At 42.6% G+C, this 23,655-nt stretch overlaps 1 protein-coding gene across 7 annotated transcripts in view; it reads left to right on the top strand.

The window, feature by feature from the left end:
* The window catches only part of BANP (BTG3 associated nuclear protein), a 162,906-nt gene that overhangs the window by 50,027 nt on the left and 89,224 nt on the right, over positions 1–23,655 (top strand). For 5 of the 7 annotated variants that reach the window (XM_066243328.1, XM_066243329.1, XM_066243327.1 and 2 more), the window contains 3 exons: positions 222–421; positions 20,175–20,291; positions 22,032–22,207. In XM_066243328.1, the coding sequence (XP_066099425.1) occupies positions 222–421; positions 20,175–20,291; positions 22,032–22,207 (493 nt within the window). The remainder of the gene's footprint in view (positions 1–221; positions 422–20,174; positions 20,292–22,031; positions 22,208–23,655) is intronic. The other 2 variants (XM_066243332.1, XM_066243331.1) reach the window with 1 other exon arrangement.

The raw sequence follows: 23,655 nt of genomic DNA, 5'->3' as shown, positions 1-23,655 counted from the left end.
GTAAAACCATGATTTAAGTACTGTAGTTACATTTTACATGCAAGTGGTTGAACTTGTTTACTCCAATGTTTCTACCTTATTACTAAAGAGCTAAAGTGCAGGGATTGTTCTGTTTCAGTAGACATATGCCAAATCAGGAAATAGACATTTGGTGTTCCTGGGAACTGTCTCCTTAAAGTTCAAGAGATCCCTTCTGAAGTTTTTTTTTTCTTCACTTCCAGTCATTCCTGTATTCCATTAACCAGACAATATGCTTACGATTGGATAGCATTGAAGCCAAGCTGCAAGCTCTCGAGGCTACTTGTAAATCATTAGAAGAAAAGCTGGATCTGGTCACGAACAAGCAGCACAGTTCTATTCAAGTCCCCATGGTGGCGGGCTCCCCTCTTGGTGCGACTCAGACGTGCAACAAAGTGCGATGGTAAGAATCCTGCTCCCTCAGGCTGCCCAGTGCGGTTATCCGAGTTGTTGTTATACATAGGAAGGCATCTGCCTCAGCGGCTTCACGACACCTGTCTCACTTAGGCCCAAACTAAACACGTGACAGCCCGCTGGACTGGTGTGGAGCCATTCTCACGCTCTCTTTCTGACATTAATCAGACTGGTGTACCTTTTCTTTGGAATTAACCCATCAGATCTTTGAAGATGTGCATTTGTTTGTTTGTTTGTTTTTCTATCTGGGGAGTCCTTAGATGTTTTTTCTCCATAGTAGTATTTTTAAATTTTAGTTGAGTATATCAAACTTCCCATTCACATCTGTAGTTTCTATTGTGTCAGAAATTTAGAGCCTTGTGTTAGTGGGGTGTGTAGTAGGGTATGTACCATCTGAATTGAAACTTCATGAAGCGTTTGGTTAGATTGGAAAGATGTCTCAAAGCCTCTGACCTGTTTATGTGTTTGTTAGTCCACGGTTACCCTGTCACCTGCTTGAGCTCCTAAGACAGGGGTCGGGAACCCATGGCTCGTGAGCCAGATGTGGCTCTTTTTATGGCTGCATTTGGCTTGCAGACAAATCTTTAATAAAAAATAATAATGTTAAAAACATAAAACATTCTCATGTATTACAATCCATTCATTTTCTACCGCTCATGTTCATGGTTGTGGGTGGCCGAAGCCAATCACAGCTGTCCTCCGGGACAACACCAAATTTTTATTAGATAATGCGTAACATACATGGGTCGTTGTATGGCTCTCACGGAATTACATTTTATTTTTTTATTTTTTATTTATTTATTTTTTTTACAGAGGTAGAGATAGACAGGGACAGACAGACAGGAACAGAGAGAGATGAGAAGCATCAATCATCAGCTTCTCGTTGCGCGTTGCGACTTCTTAGTTGTTCATTGATTGCTTTCTCACATGTGCCTTGACCGTGGGCCTTCAGCAGACCGAGTAACCCCCTGCTGGAGCCAGCGACCTTGGGTCTAAGCTGGCGAGCTCTTTGCTCAAGCCAGATGAGCCTGCGCTCAAGCTGGCGACCTCGGGGTCTCGAACCTGGGTCCTTCCGCATCCCAGTCCGACGCTCTATCCACTGCGCCACCACCTGGTCAGGCACGGAATTACATTTTAAAATATGTGGCGTTCATGGCTCTCTCAGCCAAAAAGGTTCCCGACCCCTGTCCTAAGACAAGTTAAAGCTCAGGCTCTGGGCAGTAGCTCCTGTATCCTGTGGGCAGTTTTATGCTTTCCCACAGCTGGCTGCAAAGAAGCCATATTTATGGTGGTAGCAGAATTTGTCTTTGTACTTGACGAAAGTTGAAGCATTTTTGCTGAGGGCTCTTCCATTGCAGTTCTCCGGATAGACTGCTGCCTCCTGCCCTGTGTGTCTGTGAGGGGTGAGGGCAGTGGCTGCAGGGTGGGGAGGGTTGTTGTGGTGGATATAGAGGTGAGGGAGCCACAGTGGGATGGAGGGACGGTCGCTGGTCTTGCTGCCACAGTCGGCTGGGTTCTGCCCTGACCATGTGCTCTGGGCGCAGGAGCAGCATTAGGGGCTTTGTGGACTTTGCAGGGGAATGTGGGATTGAATAGGAGCTCCTGGTTGGTTTTAGGATGCTCACAAACATGCCACAGTTTCAAGATGGCCACCTGTCCTGGTTTGTCTGGGACAGCTGTGAATGATACCTGCTGGGTGGGTATAATTAATAGTCCGTTCTTTAACTTGCGAAAGTGTCTGGTATGTTTGAAGCACTGAGTGGCCATGAACGGGGAAGGACTCGAAGGATGACTGAGTTAGTTTGAAAAGTAACAAATCATAGCTATGCAGCCTTTTATCAGCTCCCTGAAATAATGTGCAACACAGGCAGGAAAAATGGGATATGTGAACAGTCAAGGACAAACGGTTTGAACCTCCTCTCATACCCCTTCCCCTCCCAGAGACACAAAAGGTCTACAAAGAAGTCAAAGAAATCAGGTGCTTGTCACGTGAAAGCTAAAGCTGTAAAAGTATATAAGACTCAAAAAGCTAACTTTGGGGAGCTCGTGTTTTGTTGCCCTTTTTGGGTCACACTGCTCCGCTGGAAAATAAACCCCCTTCCTCCAGCACTTGTCTGAGCGTCTTTGTCCTCCTGTGTTTCCTGCAGCAGTCCCTGCACCTGATCTCCAGCTGGGGGCCAGGGACTCTAGGGATCTCCTTTGCAGAGGGGAACGTGGGGCAGTCCGTCGTGTTGCTGCGCGACAGGGCCTTGTGCCCTGCTTTATGTTTTGTCCTAACAGATCGCCCCTGTGTGCTCTCGGCAGACGGCTGCTGCATGTCCTCTATGAAGGCAGTGAGTCTCAAACCCATCAGACCCAAACTTTTTTTTAAGAATAATTTTTTATAATGCCCTTTTATTCTAAAATGCAATGTTTAGAAAATATAATTTATAATTAAAATATGAATATAATGCCTTAGTGTAATGAAAGGAGAAACAGAAGGATAGTAGTGTTTAATAAAATAATATGTATTTCAATATGTAAATGGTTGGGTTGGACACATAGAGGCAGTTAATAGGCCAGATGCCCAAACCTCCCATGTTGAGTCCTGGTGATTCATGCTAGTTGGTGACGGAATATTACAAAATGATGAGCAATTTTGATGAAGTTTCAGATAAAGCAAAGTATAATTTTTTTTGAGACTTAAACAATAGTTGAATTCCTGGAAAATTCAAGTTTTACAGCAATTCAAATATCTTTTGTATATAAATATAGAAGGAGTAAGATTCTGGGCTCAGAGAGTTAGAAGCATGTTTTTTATTCATATGAAAGTCTGGGGCATTTGAACTTTGTGCAGGAAGATTCTTTTGTTAGTTGAGACTGTCTCATGCATTGAAGGATATCTTAACCTTCTTGGCCTATACCCACTAAATCTCCATGGTATTCCTAAATTCTAATAATCAGATATATCCCGATGCATTTCAACCTTCCTTCTCCTCACCCTGGCACCTCCACTGAGAATGACATGCTTCCTGCTCTGTAGCAAGCTTGCACATTCTGTGTTTGGAAGAGGTAATCTTCATGAGATGAGTCAGGGGAAGTGTTGACAAAAATCTCTCTATTCATATTCTTCCTTCAGTTGTTTGTGATGGTTCCATCTGGGTCAAGTGGTTGAGGCCAGTGCCCAGGGACTGAAGAGCTATTGCAACTGGGGTTTGGACCTTCAGGGTGACTTGTTTTGGGATTTCTTTTGTGTCAGGAGGGGTGTACTGGGAGAACAGGGCTCTGCCTGTCACCAGTTACCCTGGTTTGAAACTGCTGGGATGACCTGCGCCAAGTTGTATAGTTGTGTTGATACCGTTTCCAGTTTTGTCAGCTTTAAAAAGACTAGAAGAAGGTGACTTAGGCTAGCTCTGGGGCCCATTAGTTTCTCTCACTGTTCTAATGACAAAACTGTACACATTCACTCATGCAGGTGGTGTGAGAGAGGTTGGCACCACTTTGGGTGAGGTTGTCCCTCCCGACTGATGTGCCACATTCCCTTGGGTTTTGAGATGCTTGACAACAGAGCTGCTCGCTTGGGTAAAGGCATTTCCAGTCTGTAGGGAGCCACCGTCTTCCTGGCTTTCTTCTGCATTACAGTGATTGCAGGGCTACTGGGAAGAATCATTGGCAACTTTCCTGGTAAGAAATTTCATCATGCTTCTCGCTGTGGGGAGATTTTATCATTTAGAAACTTTGCCATGGTTTTTTCTGTGTGAATTAGCAAGTGGTAAAATAAAATTTTCTAAAATGAATTCGGATGTTTAATCAGTTAGGTTGTGTTGGTGAGATAAAATCAACCTGTTACAGAAAACATTTATGTATATTGGAATGAAGATTATTAATATGTTAATACAACCATTACTAATACAATTAATGTAAGATCATTTTGAACCTTCATTTTCTCATAGGCATAGTTTTAAATAGGAAGTATATGAATGAGTTTTAAAGAAGATACTAAATCTGGCATTTCCCTCTGGGTAAGTTCTGCAAATAAGAAAAAAATTGCCAGCAATTGAAAGATGTTAATAAGAAATTTGGGGGAGGATTAAAGGATAAGAATATAATTTCAGTATGTCAATGAAAAAGATGTATATATAAATTAGAAAGTTACTAATTTGTAAACACATATAAGTAAATGAAAATTGTATGTTTTAAGTGTGGGTAGTGGAGCATAGAAAGGAAAAGCCGCCAAAAATAATGAAAAATTGGTTCATGTTCTGAGTAATAAGCTACTTCTACAGATTATTTATTTTGGGCCTCAGTTATTTAAAATGAAGGTTAGTACTCTATGACCTAGATTATTTTATATCCAAATCATATGCTTTAAAAAATTACTTAAAATTCCTTAGGCCCAATTGCATTTCTGGTGAAGGATGAGTTGTAATCTCATAGCCCAAGTGCAGACATTGTGAAGGTCTTTTCAGTTATAATGAGGCTTCTGGATAGTGGATGACAAGCCGTTCACTGCAATACTCTTCCTTCTTTTTGGAGAGGTTGCATGTGACCCGGAGCCAGTCCTACCTTAGAGGTTGGTGCAGCCTCTCAACCATAGGGTCCACCTCTGACTTCCTCTCTGCATACGGAAATCCACTCACCTGTTTGTTATTTCTAATTAAAACTGGCCTGGACTAGACCATGCTATCAGCCCTGAGAGTTATTTTCTTTAATCCCCGAGCACAGTAGGCAGTAGACTATACCAATCTCAAATGGCATTTTGGATCCAGATTTCAGTTTTCACACCTGAATGAGATTCTTTAAATAAATTTAAGAAAAAAAGAAAATCTTTTTATTTAAAGTGAAAGCTTAACTATTGTATTAAAAACTGTGAGGTTACTTAGGTGGGAGTCTCACCCAACAATGATGTTCTACTTGGGGAATAGAAAAATGGACTTGAATTATTTTTTTTTTTTTACTTTGTGTGTGTGTGTGAGAGAGAGACAGATAGCTACAAACAGAAAGGGAGAGATGAGAAGCATCAATTTTTCGTTGCGGTGCCTTAGGTGTTCGTTGATTGCTTTCTCATACGTGCCTTGACTGGGGGTGCTACAGCAGAGCGAGTAACCCCTTGCTCAAGCCAGCGACCTTGGACTCAGGCCAGTGACTTTGGTCTTCAAGCCAGCGAGCGACCTTTGGGCTGAAGCCAGTGACCATGGGGTCATTTCTATGATCCCATGCTCAAGCCAGCGACCCCGTGCTCAAGCTGGTGATCCTGCGTTCAAGCTGGATGAGCCCACACTCAAACTGGCGACCTCAGGTTTTGAACCTGGGTCTTCTGTGTCCCAGGCCGATACTCTATCCACTGCGCCACCACCTGGTCAGGTTGGATTTGAATTATTAAGTGAGTGCTTTTTTCTTCCCTGCAAGTATGCCAATGTTGGGGTTCAGGGGCCCTTTGAGAGGGGTGATGCTGACGGAAAAGAATGCATGTGGAGCCTACATGGAGGAAAAGGCCACAAAGCTGCAGCACACTTTGTTGTTCAAGGCCAGTTTTTATATAGTGCAGGAGGATTTGCACATGTACCTACTCCTCCTTCTGAGTAAACTATAGATAAGGCAGCAGGTTATATAATTGTGGGAGCAACAGCATATGTGCTACCACTTCCAGGTCATGTCCTATGGCATAACTACTGCACATGTGCCACAGCTCTAGCTTGCACCAGGATCTTATACTCCATCTTCCTAGATCTTTTCCTGGGCTAGTGATATGCAGTACGATCCTTTCATGATGCTGGGCAGTGGCAGTGAGCTGCAGGTTCCAGTCAGCCACGGTCACCAGGGTCAGCAACTGATACTCCATAGTAGATTCATTGTGTTAGGTGATTTGCCCAACAGCAGGGTACTGTGAGTGTCCAAGCACATTTAAGGCAGACTGGGCTAAACTATGATGCTCGGTAAGCTAAGTGTATTTGACTTAATGGCATTTTCGATTTACAATGGGTTTATTGGGATATAATCCCATCATAAGTTGAGAAGTATCTATACTATTTTATTTGGTTTCTCAAATTGTTCTAACTTTGGCACTTGGCCTTTTGACACCCCCACCCCTGTCCCGACCTTGTGGGATTATTTTTGATCTTAGCACTTCCTTCCCTTCTGGCACCACTGACACTCCAGGCTCGTCTTGTAGGTTTGCTGCCCTGGTCCTAGAGTAACTTCTTCTTATTGGAAAATGGTATTAGAGACAAGATCTGGACACTGGGTGTCTTCTGAGTGTTCAGAGGTTCCCCACAGGGCATATTCCTGGGATGTCACATGCAGGTCTCATGCTCTTCTGTGCAGTGACGGAATTCCTGTTCCTCCCTGGGAGTCAGCCCTGTCATTCAGGTTTCCTTTCTTCACTTGTTTCTTAGTAGTAGTTATTGTCGCTCCTTGGAAAGAAGAAGAAATATGCATTCCTAACCAACGTGCTTTTCTCCTGATTTGAGACCATTAGTTTGAATTCACAGAAATTTATTAATGTACAGACGTGGCTTCTGTGGGGTGGGGTGAGGTGCAGGTTAGAACCTGAGTTGTCCAGAGTCTGTCTGCTCCAGAATCTTTTTTCTTAAGCAACTGGTTTTTGAAGTTTGTTGCATTAGGTTGTCCCCGTTTCTTTGGTGCCATTAGTTACTTTGGATGAGTTAATTTTATACTATATTTTGCTCATCTCATTAGATATTGAAAAGACATTTTTAATGGTAATTTATTCCTATCCTCAAGAGCATTTTTTTTTGGATCCTGGTTATAACTTTTTAATCCTTAATAACATGCAAGCAATAGATATGAACCCTTTGAAACAAATTTCAATAAATGTTTCATTTGAATGCTTGGTGTATCAATTAGGTAACATGAACTGTGATAAAGTATCCAGGATACTTGGGGATTGAAACCTTTGGAGATTGCCTTTTGCTCCGCTCATGGTGCAGTGTGGGTGCTTCTGGGCCTGCTGCAGCTCTCACCCTGTCCCGTCCCTGTGTGGCTCTGGTGCCGATGCCATCCATCTGTGCTGTCTTCCCCTGAGGCCTCAGGGTCCTCAGTCTGGGAAAGGGAGGTCTGGAGAAGGCACATTCTGTTCTTAAAATGCTGGAATCGGAGAGACATAATCTGTCCTGTTGACTTCCCATCCATGAGCACTTTTCCCCAGGCTGCATTTGCACGGAAGGCCACCTGGAACTGTAGTCTGCAGTGTAGTGGCTCCCAGGGACAGGGCTACCCTGTGAGAAGGGGGCAGGGGTTCATGGTGGACCCCAGCCCATCTGCATTTGGGCTTGAGGATCTCAGAGTATCTCACTTTATTGTTTAACTAAGGATTGCTACCTTCACTGTCCCCCTGCCCCCTTTTTTTGCCCTTGTTCAAATTCTAAGACTGGTAAACAGCTCTGTTTTTGCAAGTACATACACTGAACTGAAAAATTTCTTACTTTATTGTGACTCAGGTTCTTGTGTGGTATGCAAATGTATAACTGTAAAAGCCAATGGGAGAGTATGTTCTTAGGGAACACATATGTATGGGGCTTTAGAAGAATCTGTCAACATAAGTAGAAAACAGATAAAATTACTTGAGATTCTTGCTGGCTTGCATTTGTTAATTGAGAGGTTTTCGAGATAATTCACAAAAATTAGAAAATATTGTATCAGATTTCCCATGATGAATAATCATTTTGAGTTGCAGAAGGATCAGTGGTCAGCAGAATATAATGAGTAAGGCTTAATTGTAGGGAGGAGGGAGGCAAAAACTTTCTCAAGTAATCTTCAAATATTCTGATGGAGCTCCTCCTACCCTAGCCACAAAAGATAAGTTGGAGGGCACTGTGTGATTAGAAATATCACCTGTGTCTGCCTCACACAGGTAGTGTGTGGGGAAGTATTTGCAAATAATACAGCTCTGTGTAAACTTTTAGTCTTACCTAAGCCTTTGAGGTCAAGTTTGCTCCTAGTATAGGCTAATACAAATAACTGAGAATGTGAACTCCCCAAGGATAGAGCGTTTCTGCTGTGCCTGGAGTAGGCCTCTCACTTAGTGCCACTCAGGGCAGTGTTGGTGATGGAGGGTTCAGAGGATTTAGCCTTTGGGCATTTTGTTATTTAACCTTGTCTTTGGAAGATAAGTTTCTCCAAAAACAGAGTGTGCTCTTAGCACCCAAACGCATATGGTGAGGTTTAGGCAGAGAACATAACTATGGACATTAAAAAATAAATTTATTGGGATGACATTGGTTTACAAAACCACACAGATTTCATTTGTACAACTCAATGTAACACTATAACACCATTGCCCACAGTGCACTGTGCTCCTTCTACCCAAAGCAAAGTCTCTTTCCGCCCCATTTCCCCACCTTTCCTCTACTCCACCTCTTCCCTCTCCTCTTTTCCCTCTGGCTTTCCTGTAGTTTGTAACTGTGTGTTAGGTATGTATGTTTTTTGGCTAATCTCTTCACCAGGGGTCCCCAAACTACAGCCTGCGGGCCACATGCGGCCCCCGAGACCATTTATCCGGCCCGCCACACTTCCGGAAGGGGCACCTCTTTCATTGGTGGTCAGTGAGAGGAGTAAAGTACGGTGTCACTCATGTACAGTACTACTTCCGGTGACGTGGGAAGTATGCGTCTCGGCTCCAGAAGCGCGTCCTATCACTTGTTAGGGCTAGCAGTGACAAATATGGATCTGGACATTGACCATCTCATTAGCCAAAAACAGGACCATAGTTCCCATTGAAATACTGGTCAGTTTGTTGATTTAAATTTACTTGTTCTTTATTTTAAATATTGTATTTGTTCCCGTTTTGTTTTTTTACTTTAAAATAAGATATGTGCAGTGTGCATGGGGATTTGTTCATAGTTTTTTTTTATAGTCCGGCCCTCCAACGGTCTGAGGGACAATAAACTGGCCCCCTGTGTAAAAAGTTTGGGGACCCCTGCTCTTCACCATCTTTCATCCAGTCCCCTTTCCCTCCCCTCTGACAGCTGTCAGTCTGTTCCATGTGCCCATGCCTCTGTTTCTATTTTGTTCATCAGTTTCTTTGTTCATTAGGTTCCAATAAGTGTGATCATATGGCATTGGTCTTCCTCTGACTGGCTTATTTCACTTAGCATAATAATTGTGGACGTTCTTGATTATTTGATGCAATATGCCCATGTCCCTTCAGCCCTAGATGTTTGTTCAGTGAATATCTACAGGCATGTCACTGTTGACGGTACATCAGCTTGGTGGCAGTTGGTTTCTTGTTTCCTGGATGAGCTTTCTGCTTAGGTTAAATGCTTTCATTGCTTTTGGAAGTTTTCCTTAATCTTTGGATATTGGAAATAAGAAGTGACTATGCTGCTTATACAAACCTGATTTCTTTCAGGGGACCCCATTCTCTAAGAGAACTTGAGAAGTGTTTGTTTATTTGAACCCCCCAGTGCACTGAAACTCTTGGGTAGAGGTGGGGAGTATAGGAATGACTCCTATACCTCCAGCTGTTTCCATGGCAGACTTGTTAATTGAATTTGGCCCATCCCCTGAGCCAATAGTCAGGGTTGGGGTCAGGGTTAGGGTCAGGGTCAGTGGGGGTTTCAGGTAGAGGGAGCTGGCTCTGAATATTAAACTATTTATTATGGTTCTAAGGAGTTTTTTCTGTTACAACACAGTAAGAGTGTATGTGTCTGTATGTGTGTCTGTATATGTTCAGAACCCAATTATAAGTCCCTAAAATCTGTGTAGAGTTCTAGCAGATTCTGTGTTAGATGTCCTAGGAAGTTCTCTAAGCATACGCAGATCTGACACCCCTAATTCTTCCATAGAAGGCTTGGGTGCAGTCCCTGGTACACCCGACCCTTCTCTCTCTGTCCCAGGTCTGCACATGTTTCTTGTTGGGCTCTTTGCACATCACATACTGACTTCCTCTCAAGTATTCACTGATTCTGTTCTATATCACCTCCTTCCCCCCAGTCCATGCCTGTACTGAACCACTGTATGGGTTCCAAGCTCTCTGGTTCAACTTGTTTTTGGTTTTTCTTTTGTAATAAAAAGTGGCAAACACAAACTTGTGAAAAATACTTTACATTCTACATTTTTCAAGTCTTTTATTTTGCTGGTTTTTATTTTTGCATAGATTTTAATAAAGCCCCTAAGTGTACATTCAAACAATAGTCCATGTTTTGTGACTGATGAGCAAAGGGGGCAGAAAATTGACATTTAAAAATAATGTAGATACTTCCAACACGGTCACAGAACAGTTTTCTGAAACTCATGAGAAGTTGACCACTTCCTAAGGGCAGCTTGGAAAATGTCATGACAACTCTGAAAGCTGAAGATATAAAATGGATTAAAAACAAAATAAGCCTGACTAGGCGGCGGTGCAGTGGATAGAGTGTCATCCTGAGATGCTGAGGACTCAGGTTTAAAACCCTGGGCTCCTTGGCTTGAGCGTGGGATCACAGACACGACCCCATGGTCACTGGCTTGAGACCAAAGAATGCTGGCTTGAAGCCCAAGGTTGCTGGCTTGAGCAAGGTGTCACTGGCTTAGCTGGAGCCCCCTGGTCAAGGCACATATGAGAAAGCAATCAGTGAACGACTAAGGTGCCACAATGAAGAACTGAATACTTCTCATCTCTCTCCCTTCCTGTCTGTCTGTTTCTCTAAAACAAAACAAACAAAAAACAAGTAGGCTCTGACCGGATGGCTCAGAGGATAAAACATCCTAGTGCTCTGCGATCATGGGTTTGATTCCCTGGTTGGGGCACATACAAGAAGCAATCAATGAGTATACCACATCAACTAGTTGATGCTTCTCTGTTCTCCCCTCACCTGCCAACCAATGGAAAAATTAAAAAAAAAAAAGCAACTAAAATGCTTAAACACTAAGAGGGTAAGTTGTGGCAGTAGTTGAAATAGGATTATTCCTGCTCCTGACCAACAAGTGGCTAAGAGTATGAAACATACCTGGTTTCAGATCCAGGCTCCATCACTTATGAATGGTGAGAACTTGGGCAAATTCTTACCTTTTTTTTTTAAATTTTATTTATTCATTTTTTAGAAAGGAGAGAGGGAGAGGAGAGAAACAGAGAGAGAAGGGGGGGAGGAGCAGGAAGCATCAACTCCCATATGTGCCTTGACTAGGCAAGCCCAGGGTTTCAAACCGGCAACCTCAGCATTTCCAGGTCAACACTTTATCCACTGCGCCACCACAGGTCAGGCAAATTCTTACCTTTTTTATTTTATTTTTTTTACAGAGACAGAGAGTGAGTCAGAGAGAGGGATAGACAGGGACAGACAGACAGGAACGGAGAGAGACGAGAAGCATCAATCATTAGTTCTTCATTGCGCGTTGCAACACCTCAGTTGTTCATTGACTGCCCTCCCATATGTGCCTTGACCACGGGCCTTCAGCAGACCGAGTAACCCCCTGCTGGAGCCAGTGACCTTGGGTTCAAGCTGGTGGGCTTTTTATTCAAACCAGATGAGCCCGCGCTCAAGTTGGCGACCTCGGGGTCTCGAACCTGGGTCCTCTGCATCCCAGTCTGATGCTCTATCCACTGCGCCACCGCCTGGTCAGGCAAATTCTTACCTTTTTTAAGCATCAATTTCTTCATTAGTAAAATGAGAATAAAAGTAGTAAGCTAGAGTTTCTGTGACTGAGATTATTGTAAATCAAAAAGAAAAAAAAATCAATTTTAGACTATAATAAAGAATAAAAAGCATTTATTTAACCTAAATTGTGTTCCACTGAGACAAAGAGTGGGCTGTCTTTTATAAAAATGTTCCCACTCAGGCTATCAGGTCTGTTTTATGTAAATGAGGTATCCAATTGTGCAGTACTGATTGGACAGGGCTGGTCTCATTCCATTGGTAGAAAGTCAAAACTAGGATTTCCCTGCAGTGTAAACAGGGCATAGCAAGAGAAGCTCACGGTCCTGGTATACAGAATAACTGAGAAGCCCCTTTTAGGAAATGGCCACTAGCCTCTTCTTGTTTATAAAATTTGGATCCTCAGTTGACCATGAGGAGTTAATCATCAGCAAATGAATTCCTTGTTAGGGTTCACATCAAATGAATCTTCTCAGGTGTTTAGTATTCCTTGATTCTCCATAGCCCTGTGAGATTTTAAAAATTAATGATATTAATGTTGGTTGTTCACTGTGTCTAATAATGGCCAGGCCTTGTGGTATATGCTGGGCTCACATCAGTAAGACCACAGGATTCTAGGTCACCCTTAGTTTAGTATCTTCAGATATTCCAGTGGATGACAACATCATAGGCCTTCTCTAGCATTGTGTTTGTAGGTTTCTCTCTGGCTGGTGATTCTTAACTTTTTTTTCTTTTAGCATTCAGATTAGCAGCATGAGACCAAGGAAATATAGAGGCACCAACCAGAGGCTTGCAGTCACATGTGAGGCTTATTCTTGAATTCGTTCATGTCTTAAACATACAGGGTTGCCTGTGTATGGGCATTCACCTTAGCAGTTGTGTTATACCACTGAGCAAAACAAAAAGACCCCTGTATCTGAACTACCACATAACAAGCTGATCTGTACTAACTGACCTATATAATTTTGTTGTTTTAAACCAGGAACATCCATCAGAATCACCTTGGGAATTATTTTAAAAAAGTAAGTCACAGGCTGCCTCGGGGTGGGCCCTAGCTTCCCTAAAAAATTCTAATATTTCAGAAGTAGGGAGCTGTAGACTCTTGCTTGTTAAGAATGTGGGCTCTGGTGGTTGAGGATTTGCACTCAAATCTCACTTTTTCACTTACCAGCTGTGTGGGCTTGGGCAGGTTATTGGCCTGTCTGTGCAGTGAAGACACTGCAGTGTTCCCTCAGGCTTCCAGGGTTGAATGACTTTTTCACATAGAGCCACGAGGTAGTGCTGCTGCTGGGACTGCCCCTGCTGGAGTCCGTGGGGGTCCTGCACGCAGTCACTGCTTATAAGGGGTGAAAGTTCCTTATTTTGCCTCATCGCAGGTCACTGGGCCAAGCTCTAGGGTGTGTTTACTTCTGATATAATATATTTAGGCAAGAGTATTGAACTTGTATAATTAGCATAATCTTAGAATTAAACGGGAATGGTCACCTTGTGAATTAGCATTGTCTCTTTTAGAATTTAAACAATCAGAACAGTCAATGGGTCTAGCTATTTCTCTTTTCCTTAATTTTGATTAAGTTTTTATTTAACAGGAGCTGAAACAAACACACAGTTATAGTAAAGGTATATAGATAATGATTTAAAATTGCAAAAGAATAAAATGAACACATAAGAAAGTTTTTAAAAAACAAAATGACCCAGCCCTGGCCGGTTGGCTCAGTGGTAGAGCGTTGGCCTGGCGTGCAAGAGTCCCGGCTTCGATTCCTGGCAGGGCACACAGGAGAGGCGCCCATCTGCTTCTCCACCCCTCCTCCTCTCCTTCCTCTCTGTCTCTCTTCCCCTCCCGCAGCCAAGGCTCCATTGAAGCAGAGTTTGTCTGGGCGCTGAGGATGGCTCTGTGGCCTCTGCCTCAGGTGCTAGAATGGCTCTGATTGTGGCTGAGTGATGCCCCAGATGGGCAGAGCATCGCCCCCTAGTGGGCATGCCAGGTGGATCCCGGTCGGGCGCATGCGGGAGTCTGTCTGACTGCTTCCCCGTTTTCAACTTCGGAAAAATACACAAACAAAAACAAAATGACTCAAGGAATAGGGAAATTGATCAGTGGAACATGATAGAGAGCTTAGAAACAGACCACACAAATATGCCCAACTAGTTTTTGACAAAAGTGCAAAAAAAAGTTCAAAGGAGGAAAGACAGATTTTTAATGAATGGTGCTGGAGCAGTTGGGCATCCGCAGGCAAATAAAAGAAATGAACATCGATGTCAACCTCATGATTTGAACAAAAATTAACTTAAAATGAATCACAAATTAAAAGTCAAATGTAAAACTGGAAAAACTTTAGATGAAAACACAGGAGAAAATCCTTGGGTGTTAGGCAGACTTCTTAGACTCGACAACAAAACATTTTGAAAGATAAATTGGACTTGACCAAATTAAGAAACTTATGCTCTGTGGAAGACCTGCTAGGCAGATGAAAAGACAGGCTATAGCCTAGGAGAAAATATTTGCAACCACTTATCTGCCAAAGGGCTGGTCTATAGAGTAAAGAACTCTCAAAACTCAACAGTAAATAAACAACCCAATTAGAAAATGGGTAAAAAATACAACAGCTATTTTACTGAAGAGACAGGAGGACAAATAAACATATGACCAATTCGATATTCAATATCATTAGTCATCAGGGAAATGCAAATTGAAACCACAATGAGATATCACTCCACACCTATCAGAATGGCTAAATAAAAAATAGCGACACCACCAAATGCTGACAAGGATGTTGAGAAACTGGATCTCATTTGTGCCACTCTGGAACACAGTTTGGCAGTATTTATAAAGCTAAACATGTGCTTGCCATGTGGCCCAGCAATCACATTTTTAGGTATTTGTCCCAGAGAAATGAAAACTTATATAACCACACAAAAACCTCTACACAAATGTCCATGGTAGCTTTATTTATAATAACCAGAACCTGCAGACACTCCGGATACCCTTTTGTGGGTGAAGGGTTAAATGAACTGGTCCACCTGTAAACAAACAACTGTGCCATACCTGAGTAAACTGCTCATATGTGCTGCCACTTGGAGGACCTTGGGGGGCACTGTGCTGAGTGCAACAAGCCTGTCTCTGTAGGTCATGGGCTGTGTGATTCCATGTCTATAACTTTCCACAAATATTAGAACTGTCGATTAGAATAGGTTAGTGGTAGCAAGGGGATAGGGTGTGATAGGTGGGTGAGTGTGTCTAAAGGGGTGGTGTGAGGCTGCTGGTGGTGGCGATGGTGCAGTACCCGGATCTACACGTGATATCAGAAGCATAGAACTGCACATGACACATGTTCGTGCATGCAGAAACTGGTGAAATCCAAACTGGTGAAATACTGGTAGTCTCACTACCAGTACTGTTCCAATGTCACTTTCCTATTTTAGATATTGTATTACAGTTTATAGGATGTCACTGCTGGGGGCACAAGACTTGATATACTTTGTAACTTTCTGTGAATCTATAATTATTTCAAAATGTATCAGTCAGGGTTCAACCAGAGGAAGAGAACTAGTAGGAGATATGTGTGTTTGAGAATGAGAGAGAGAGGCAGACAGAGTAATGCAGTACCCCCATCAGGGATTTATCACACAGGATTGGTTTACACAGTTGGGGCAGCCATCCACATCTGAAGCCTGTAGGGCAGGTAGACAGGAAGGGAAGAGCGTGGTCAGCTGGCAGGAGCTATTTGGAGTCTATAAGACCAGGGAAAGCGTAAACCTCCTTTGCAGGTTTCACCTGATCAGACCGGGCCCTCCCAGTGTAGTCTTTCTTTTGAATAACTTGAATCAGTTAGGACTTTCAATCACATCTGCAAAATCTCTTTACAGTTGCACCCAGATTAGTGTCTGATTGAATGACCAGGGACTGTAAAGCCTAGCCAAGAAACTTGATATTATGACAGTTTTCCATATCAACCCTTAGATCATTAGTGGGATTCAAATAATTTAACAACCAGTTCTCTGCCCTAATGACCGTTTTAAGTATAAAAAAGATATACCAAAAGGTAGTCTATTATTTCATGCATTTAATACTTAAATAAGAATAATAAAACTAGATTATGTTATAAGAGCTTTAAAATATTAATGAAAAAATATTAAATAATACCTGACAAAAAACAATAAAACTGTTATTTAAGATATTTCCAATGACAACTTGTCACCCCCTGGTTGTTTGGCACTTTTTCTCTTTACATTATATGTTTGTTTACTGAAGTAACAAAACGTGAGGGAATTAAAATGTAGTATTTCATCAAAGGCATAATGGGTTTTATGAAATGAATAAATAAATATTACAAGTATAGTTCCATCAAATTTATTTCACCTGTGGACGGAATGAACATTACTGTGGGTACTTAGAATATGCTGTTGTGCAGATGAACGTTAAAAAAGAGTAAGGAAGCCCTTGCTGGTTGGCTCAGTGGTAGAGTGTCACCTGGCATGTGGATAGTCCTGAGTTTGACTCTGGTCAGGCATGCAGGAGAAGCCCCAGACAGAGCATCCCTGGTGGCAGGTAGGGCTTGCTGGGTGGGTCTCGGTTGGGGCGCATGCGGACGTCTGTCTGTCTGCCTCCCTGCTTCTCACTTAAGGAAAAAAAAAAGAGTAAGGAATGTAAATTTTTGATTTCCATATAAGGGGACAGCTGCCCACATTAGAACCCTGATTACAAGTGCCATTTTAACAATGGGTTCACTGAACTCAACAAAAAATTAATTATTGGTTCTGTCCAACCAGTGTGAACTGGCTGAATCCCACCCTGCCTTAGAGCCACTGATTCAACCACCAGTCTCTGGACCATCTTCATACAACATCAGGGTGGTTAACTCTTCCTTGGACTGGCACGGAATTTCTGGTGGACTGGCAGTTGAAAACCACTGCCTTAGATAACTGCTTTATTCTTCTTAATGTAATATGGATGTTCAATAATTTTGAAAAACAAAATATTATTTTGTACAATTTGAGGTTGACATAAATTGCCTTAGTTGAAAGGTTGTAATTTTAATATTTAATCATATTGTAATGTTGATATTTGAAAGCCAAACTAATTCATTGCTCTTTAAATATTTTAATCTAAAACCATCATCTATTTTATTGTTTTGTTTTGTTTTGTTTTTTTACAGAGGCAGAGATAGACAGGGACAGACAGACAGGAACAGAGAGAGATGAGAAGCATCAATCAATCATCAGTTTCTCGTTGCGCGTTGCGACTTCTTAGTTGTTCATTGATTGCTTTCTCACATGTGCCTTAACCGTGGGCCTTCAGCAGACCGAGTAACCCCTTGCTGGAGCCAGCGACCTTGGGTCCAAGCTGGCGAGCTCTTTGCTCAAGCCAGATGAGCCCGCGCGCGACCTCAGAGTCTCGAACCTGGGTACTTCCGCATCCCAGTCCGACGCTCTATCCACTGCGCCACCGCCTGGTCAGGCAAACCATCATCTATTTTAAAAATCCCATGTCTAGGCTTTTGACAGCCAAATTTTACCTTGTTCCTTTGCTTTTTTAATTTTCATTTCCATTATTTTTCTTGAAAAATTTTATCCTGTCAGTCAGACTGTCTCACTTACTAGTAACAGAAATATGGATAGAAATTGAAACTAAAATATTTATTGCCTGTAATAGTAAGGCACCAAAGGTTAAATAAATTTATTACAATTACTAGTATTCAGTTGAACAAAACAACATAAACGCATTACTTTTATTTATAATGAATTTTTTTTTTTTTTTTACAGAGACAGAGAGAGTGATAGATAGGAACAAACAGACAGGAACAGAGAGAGATGAGAGAAGCATTAATCATCAGTTTTTCGTTGCAACACCTTAGTTGTTCATTGATTGTTTTCTCATATGTGCCTTGACCACGGACCTTCAGCAGACCGAGTAACCCCTTGCTTGAGCCAGTGACCTTGGGTCAAGCTGGTGAGCTTTTTGCTGAAGCCAGATTAGCCCCCACTGAAGATGGCGACCTCGGGGTCTCGAACCTGGGTCTTCCGCATCCCAGTCCGATGCTCTGTCCACTGCTCCACCGCCTGGTCAGGCTATAATGAATTCTTAATAACCCAATATTGTGAATATATTCTTGAGATGGATGTGGATTTAGTTTTAGTTAATTCCTGAATCCATAACTTAATGCTTAAAATTAGACAGTGTTCATTGTTGGTTTTATTTCTCTTTTAGTTCTAAGAAATGTTCCCATGAATAAATATGTGGGAGAGGAAGGAGTTCCTCAGGTCTTCAAGTTATATGCCAAACATTGTTGTGGTCTATCATCAAAAAATTATTTTTGATGATCTGTGAGCTGAATATTAACGAGGTCCTGTCAGTTTTGTTGAAAGCAGAGAATTGTGGAACAGTAACTCACCGAACGGTTTTCCAGCCAGCCATTGGAGCATTGACATATTTCAGACTGGCTCTGTGTTTGCACCTCAGGTGTCCGTTTTTTGGATGGACAGTGCACCTGAGTATAATTAGAGGGAGGTAATTTTTTTTTTAAGTAAAACAAACAGATTGATCAGAGGTACTCTCTCAAGGACAATCATTTTTAGGAAATAGTACATTCTGGAAGGTGAGGATCTTGAAATTGAGATGCTGAGAGCTGTCCAAACCCAGGAACCTCCTGGAAATCTTGGGGTATCTCTCGGGCTATGTTTATTCCAGCTTGAAGCTGGTTGCCTCAGAACATTGTTTCCTTGATCTTAAGAATCTTTAGGGAGAAAGGTATGTTTTAGTCAAAACACCTTTGCCAGATGGTCATGAATAAATTTTGATCTGTGTATTTCCTATGGGACTTTTCAGAACTTGAATGTGCTAATGTCAATTAAGGAACTCTGTCTACTCTGCAGAACTTTTACTTAGTTGCTCATGGAAAGAGGGCACAGGAATAGCGTCCTGGGGGATGCTAGTGTCCCACGAAACACACTTGGGGAGATACAAAATGCATGTAAACCTTTTGTCTGTTTTGGTGTATGAGAAGCCTGAAGTCATCAGCCTGTATGTGAACAAGTCAAAGGTCACCGAGGTTACTTGCGTGGTGTGACCTATGGATTGGTCCTCAGGGTTTATTGGTTACTTTAGGTGTCACCAAAAAACAAGTAGAATAATTGAAAAAACAATACCTTTGAGTGAAGTGCAGTGGATCATGCTCTTATTTTAGAACAGTTTGTGCTCCTCCAGTTGACTTGGGCAGGAAGCAGAGTCTTTTGTGCCCTGATTTTGGGAGGAGGCTTACCAGCCGTGTGGCTAGGACAGTGGGCTGGATTTTCACATGCACTGTTGGTGATGTGGATCTTCTTGTGTAAAGGCAGTGTTTCCCCAGAGTTGGGTTTTGGAGAGTGAAATCCAGGAATGACACTTTTCAGGTGATACTGCTGTGTGTTTCCAGTGTTTGTCTTGGCACTCTGGCCTCCACAATAAAGCAGATGCTAAAGCTTCCTGGGGCTGTAGATTAACGACAGAGGAGTCTCAGTGAGTGTGCCCCTTGAGATATACTGCTGGCTAATGGGGAAATAGTGCTGCCTCCAGGAAGGTGCCCTGTGAGGGCTCAGCTCTTTCCTGTGATCGTTTCCCTGCAACACAAAACCGCTTTTGGTCATGGTTCCCACCCTGTCCCAGTGGAAGCTGGAGGTGGTCTGTGCCCTGTGGACTGCCTGTGGTCCCTCAGCTGTCTTTGCCCTTTCTTTCTAGAGCAGCATTAACATTTTGGGATAATGTTGATAAGTATATGGTTACAAAAGCCTAGATTTGTCCTGTAGGATTCTGTTGGGATGGGATGAATAAAACTATCAAGCTGTTTTTCATGCAAACATGCTACTTTAGAAACCTTTTTTAACTGCATAATTTGTGATATCTCTATTCTATATAAAGGTTTAAATGCCCCCTTCCCATATTATCCTGTTGTACAAAATGAGAATAACAAGGAAGAAGGTTAAATTCTCTATTTAAAAAATCCCAATCTCTCATTTATTCCTTCTCTAGTGTAAATTATTTATTGCTTTAAATATGGTTTCTGCTTGGAGCCTCCTCCCTTTCTTAGTGCTCATCATTGGGAGCTGACTGTATTGAATTACTCTTGTGCACTCTTACAATGAATGTTGTTGTTTTAAGGTTTTCTTTTTCTTTGTGATTCTTTTGTTCCCTAGCGTCGTCCCCCAGACTACAGTAATACTCAACAGTGATCGGCAGAACGCCATTGTAGCCAAGATGGAAGACCCCTTGAGCAACAGGGCACCGGATTCCCTGGAAAATGTCATTAGCAAGTCAGTAGCCACAACACCACCCCCCTTTTCATCGCCACTGCCACTGTGATGAGTCCCCTTGTGGACAAATCAGCATTCTAAGCCAGGCACAGTCGGGCATTTCTGTCTTCACACGGGTTGAGCACACTAGCCACCACCCAAAGTTCTTTGCAGTGTGGGCTGTGCCATGTTGTGGGCTGAGGTCCCACTGGCTAAGCTGGATAAGAGCAGGAGGTTAAGGGAGAAACAGCACTTGGGACTGTTGTGTCCAGTGTAGTGTGTGGTATAAGGACATTGTGCTGTGTTTTTACAACAGTCAGCCAAGTCCTTATCCTCTTACCTGCTCACAGTTTACTCACATCTGTCTGTCTGTCCATCCAGTAACATGTCAGGTTAACAGACATCCTCATGTAAGTTTGCTAAGTGGTGGAGACATTTTGAGGTGATGGCTTTTTTCTCACACCTTTTTTTTGAGATTTTGAATGTAGCTTTTGTCAGATGGGAGTGCACAAAATGCATTGTTGCTACCCTGTGTGACAGTGAAATGTGCCACAGGGGGTCCTGCCTAGCGGTTGGGGCTCAGCTTTTCTGGATAAGATAACATGCTCCCAAGAGGGCTCTTTTGCTTTTTGTTTCCTATCTGTGTCTTCTCAAAGTTCTAGTTTGCCTTTTCTCTCAGTCTCCTTTGCAGATTGTTCTTCCTCCAGTTGTATCCTGTTTTCTTTGTTGTCATAGCCCAGATCTCTGGGAGCCCAGCTGTGCTTCTGAAGGCCTGTGCGCTGGGGTGTGGGGAGACGAGGGGTGAAGTCTGGGTGTCTAGGTGCTCAGAAGCTGAGGAAGACTGGGTGGTGGAGAAGAGGGGGTCAGGCGTGCCTCTCACATCGCCCCGGTGGTCACCTGTCAGAGTCTGAGCCTTTAGAAGCCAGGTCAGCTTGGACAGGCCTCTGTGGAGTCAAGAAAGTATAGCTCCCTTCTCTGGGTAGGGCCAGGATTTGAAATGAGTTTTGATGTGTAAACAGGGAAATTGTGCTTCTCTCCCTTTCTCAGTGCTTAGCAGTCCACGGAAAGGGCCATTGAAACGATCATTAAAAAGGCAAGTAGGTCTCTGGATAATCTCCCCCCCCCCTCCCCTTTATTAGTACTTTTTGGAGCTGGACCGTGTCTCATTTTTCTGGTAATATCTCATTGCTCTGTACAGGACCCCTGGTGGTGGTGAGAATATTTTATCAGAGATACTTGACCGGCTTTTTAAACCCACATCAGTGGTTTTTGTTAGTGGGTATAATTGGGAGTGATAACTCCATTTTCAAAGGCTAAGGTCACTTCTAGAATGTCTGGCACTACGGAGTGGATTGGGTCAATGGAAGTCTCTAGCCATAATTCCTCTTAATTTAGTTTTTCCTTTGACATAGCCTTAAAAATTACTCTTACGCAAATGTTAACATTTTGTAGGGATATCTCTGTGAACAGAAAACAGCATATAGACCTTGAGTCATAGAAAGCTGTGAATTTACTTTATGATAAAAATACTTTTTTAAACTTTGAAAATGTTTGACCACTTCTTCCAACCCCAGACTATTTCCTAGTATTAAATTGTTGTTAATCTTAGAAGGAGCTGCGTGGGAAGACTTGTGACCCACTGCTCCGTGCGAAGTTAGTCTCGGACGAGGGAGGAGAGAGGAACGCGGCAGGGACTCGGTGCTGTCTCTGCTTGGCGGCGGTGCTGCTCTCACACTGGTGGTGTTTCTGTTTCCTGCTCAGTGCGGTTCCCGGGCGTCGGCAGAACACCATTGTGGTGAAGGTGCCGGGGCAAGAAGACAGCCACAACGAGGATGGGGAGAGCGGGTCCGAGGCCAGCGACTCCGTTTCCACCTGTGGACAGTCGGGAAGTCAGAACATAGGAAACAATGTCACCCTCATCACCCTGAACTCAGAAGGTGCGCCTGCAAAGCTTTCCTTTTCTTTGCCTGATTAGCATTAGGTAGGATCCCTTCTATCCCTCTTTTTAGAGAAGTAATATGTATTTATTGTTTTTTAAAAAGTGATAAAATCTAAAAATGATGAAGGAAATGAAAATAACTTGAAAAATTCCATGTCCAGAGATCTCTAAATTTTCTGGGGTTTTTTCTACATATGTTAACATACACACTGATTTATGATTTTATAACTTGCTTTTTTCCTTTGCATAGTAGAAAATTTTCCACAGTAATACCAATTTACATAATCATTTTCAGACAGTTTCACTTATTTCATCCAGTTCTGGAGGCTTTCTAGTGATGGACTTTTGTAACTTTTATAACAGGTGGTATAACCAATAGTTGCTCATTGACTTGTACAGTGGGTTTGTCCTGTCTGTCTGGTGAGGCCTAACATAGACTCCCAGAGAGGTGTGCACGTTTAATTCGGGTCCAAGCCACAAGCTGTTCCTCCTCTTCCACTGAGATTTAGAGAGAACTGTGTGGCGTGGCCATTAGCCTTTAAGTGAACCCATATCACCCACACTGGTGTTCCTGTTCCTCTTTCCTCTCTCCTACCAAGATGTGAAGTGCACTCTCCCCAGCCCTTGGTGTGTGCGGCTGGTCTGGGGTGCCTTGCAAAAGATTCCTGCCACCTGGCGCCTTTGTTAGGCCTTTGGGGGCTAGCTTAATGCTTCCCACACAGGACTTACCACATCATGGAGAGAAAAGAGAGCACTTAGAAGAATTTAGTGTTGTTACTGAGTTCAAAAGTCTGTAATTTGTTTCATCATATGAACTAGTGAGGTTTTTCTGTTTCTACATCTGAATCATTGATTTTTCCTAAAAACACAAGGTAGATTTTCCTAGTTAGAGAGATTTGTTACCATATCTGAAACATTGAAAACAATGTTTTTCTCAAAATTTCTCCGATGTAAATGGCTAGGAGTGGGTTGGCAGAGTAAGAGGGAGAGAAGAGAACTAGGGGCAACCTTTTTTTAAAAATAAGCTTTAATTTACATACCCTAAAATTCACTATTTTAAATCATACACTTAAAGAGGTTTTTAGTGTATGCACAAAGTTATTCAACCATCACTCCTCTCTAACTCCAGAATATTGTCATCACTCTGAAAAGGAACCCTGTAGGAGTCTCTCTTAATTCTCCCCCTTCCCAGCCCCTGGCAACCACTAATCTACTTTCTGTCTCTGTGCATTTACCTATTATGGACATATACTGGTAAATGGAATCATAGAGGCCTGGCCTGTGTTGGTGCAGTGAATACTACTTTCTGTCTCTATGCATTTACCTATTACGGACATATACTGGTAAATGGAATCATAGAGGCCTGGCCTGTGGTGGTGCAGTGGATAAAGCATAGACCTGGAATGCTGAGGTTGCTGGTTTGAAACTGTGGGCTTGCCTGGTCAA

This window comes from Saccopteryx bilineata, chromosome 9 (assembly GCF_036850765.1).
Source record: "Saccopteryx bilineata isolate mSacBil1 chromosome 9, mSacBil1_pri_phased_curated, whole genome shotgun sequence".
NCBI lineage: Eukaryota > Metazoa > Chordata > Mammalia > Chiroptera > Emballonuridae > Saccopteryx > Saccopteryx bilineata.
Note: the sequence above shows the minus strand (reverse complement) of the source record. Positions and strands in the feature narration are given on the sequence as shown.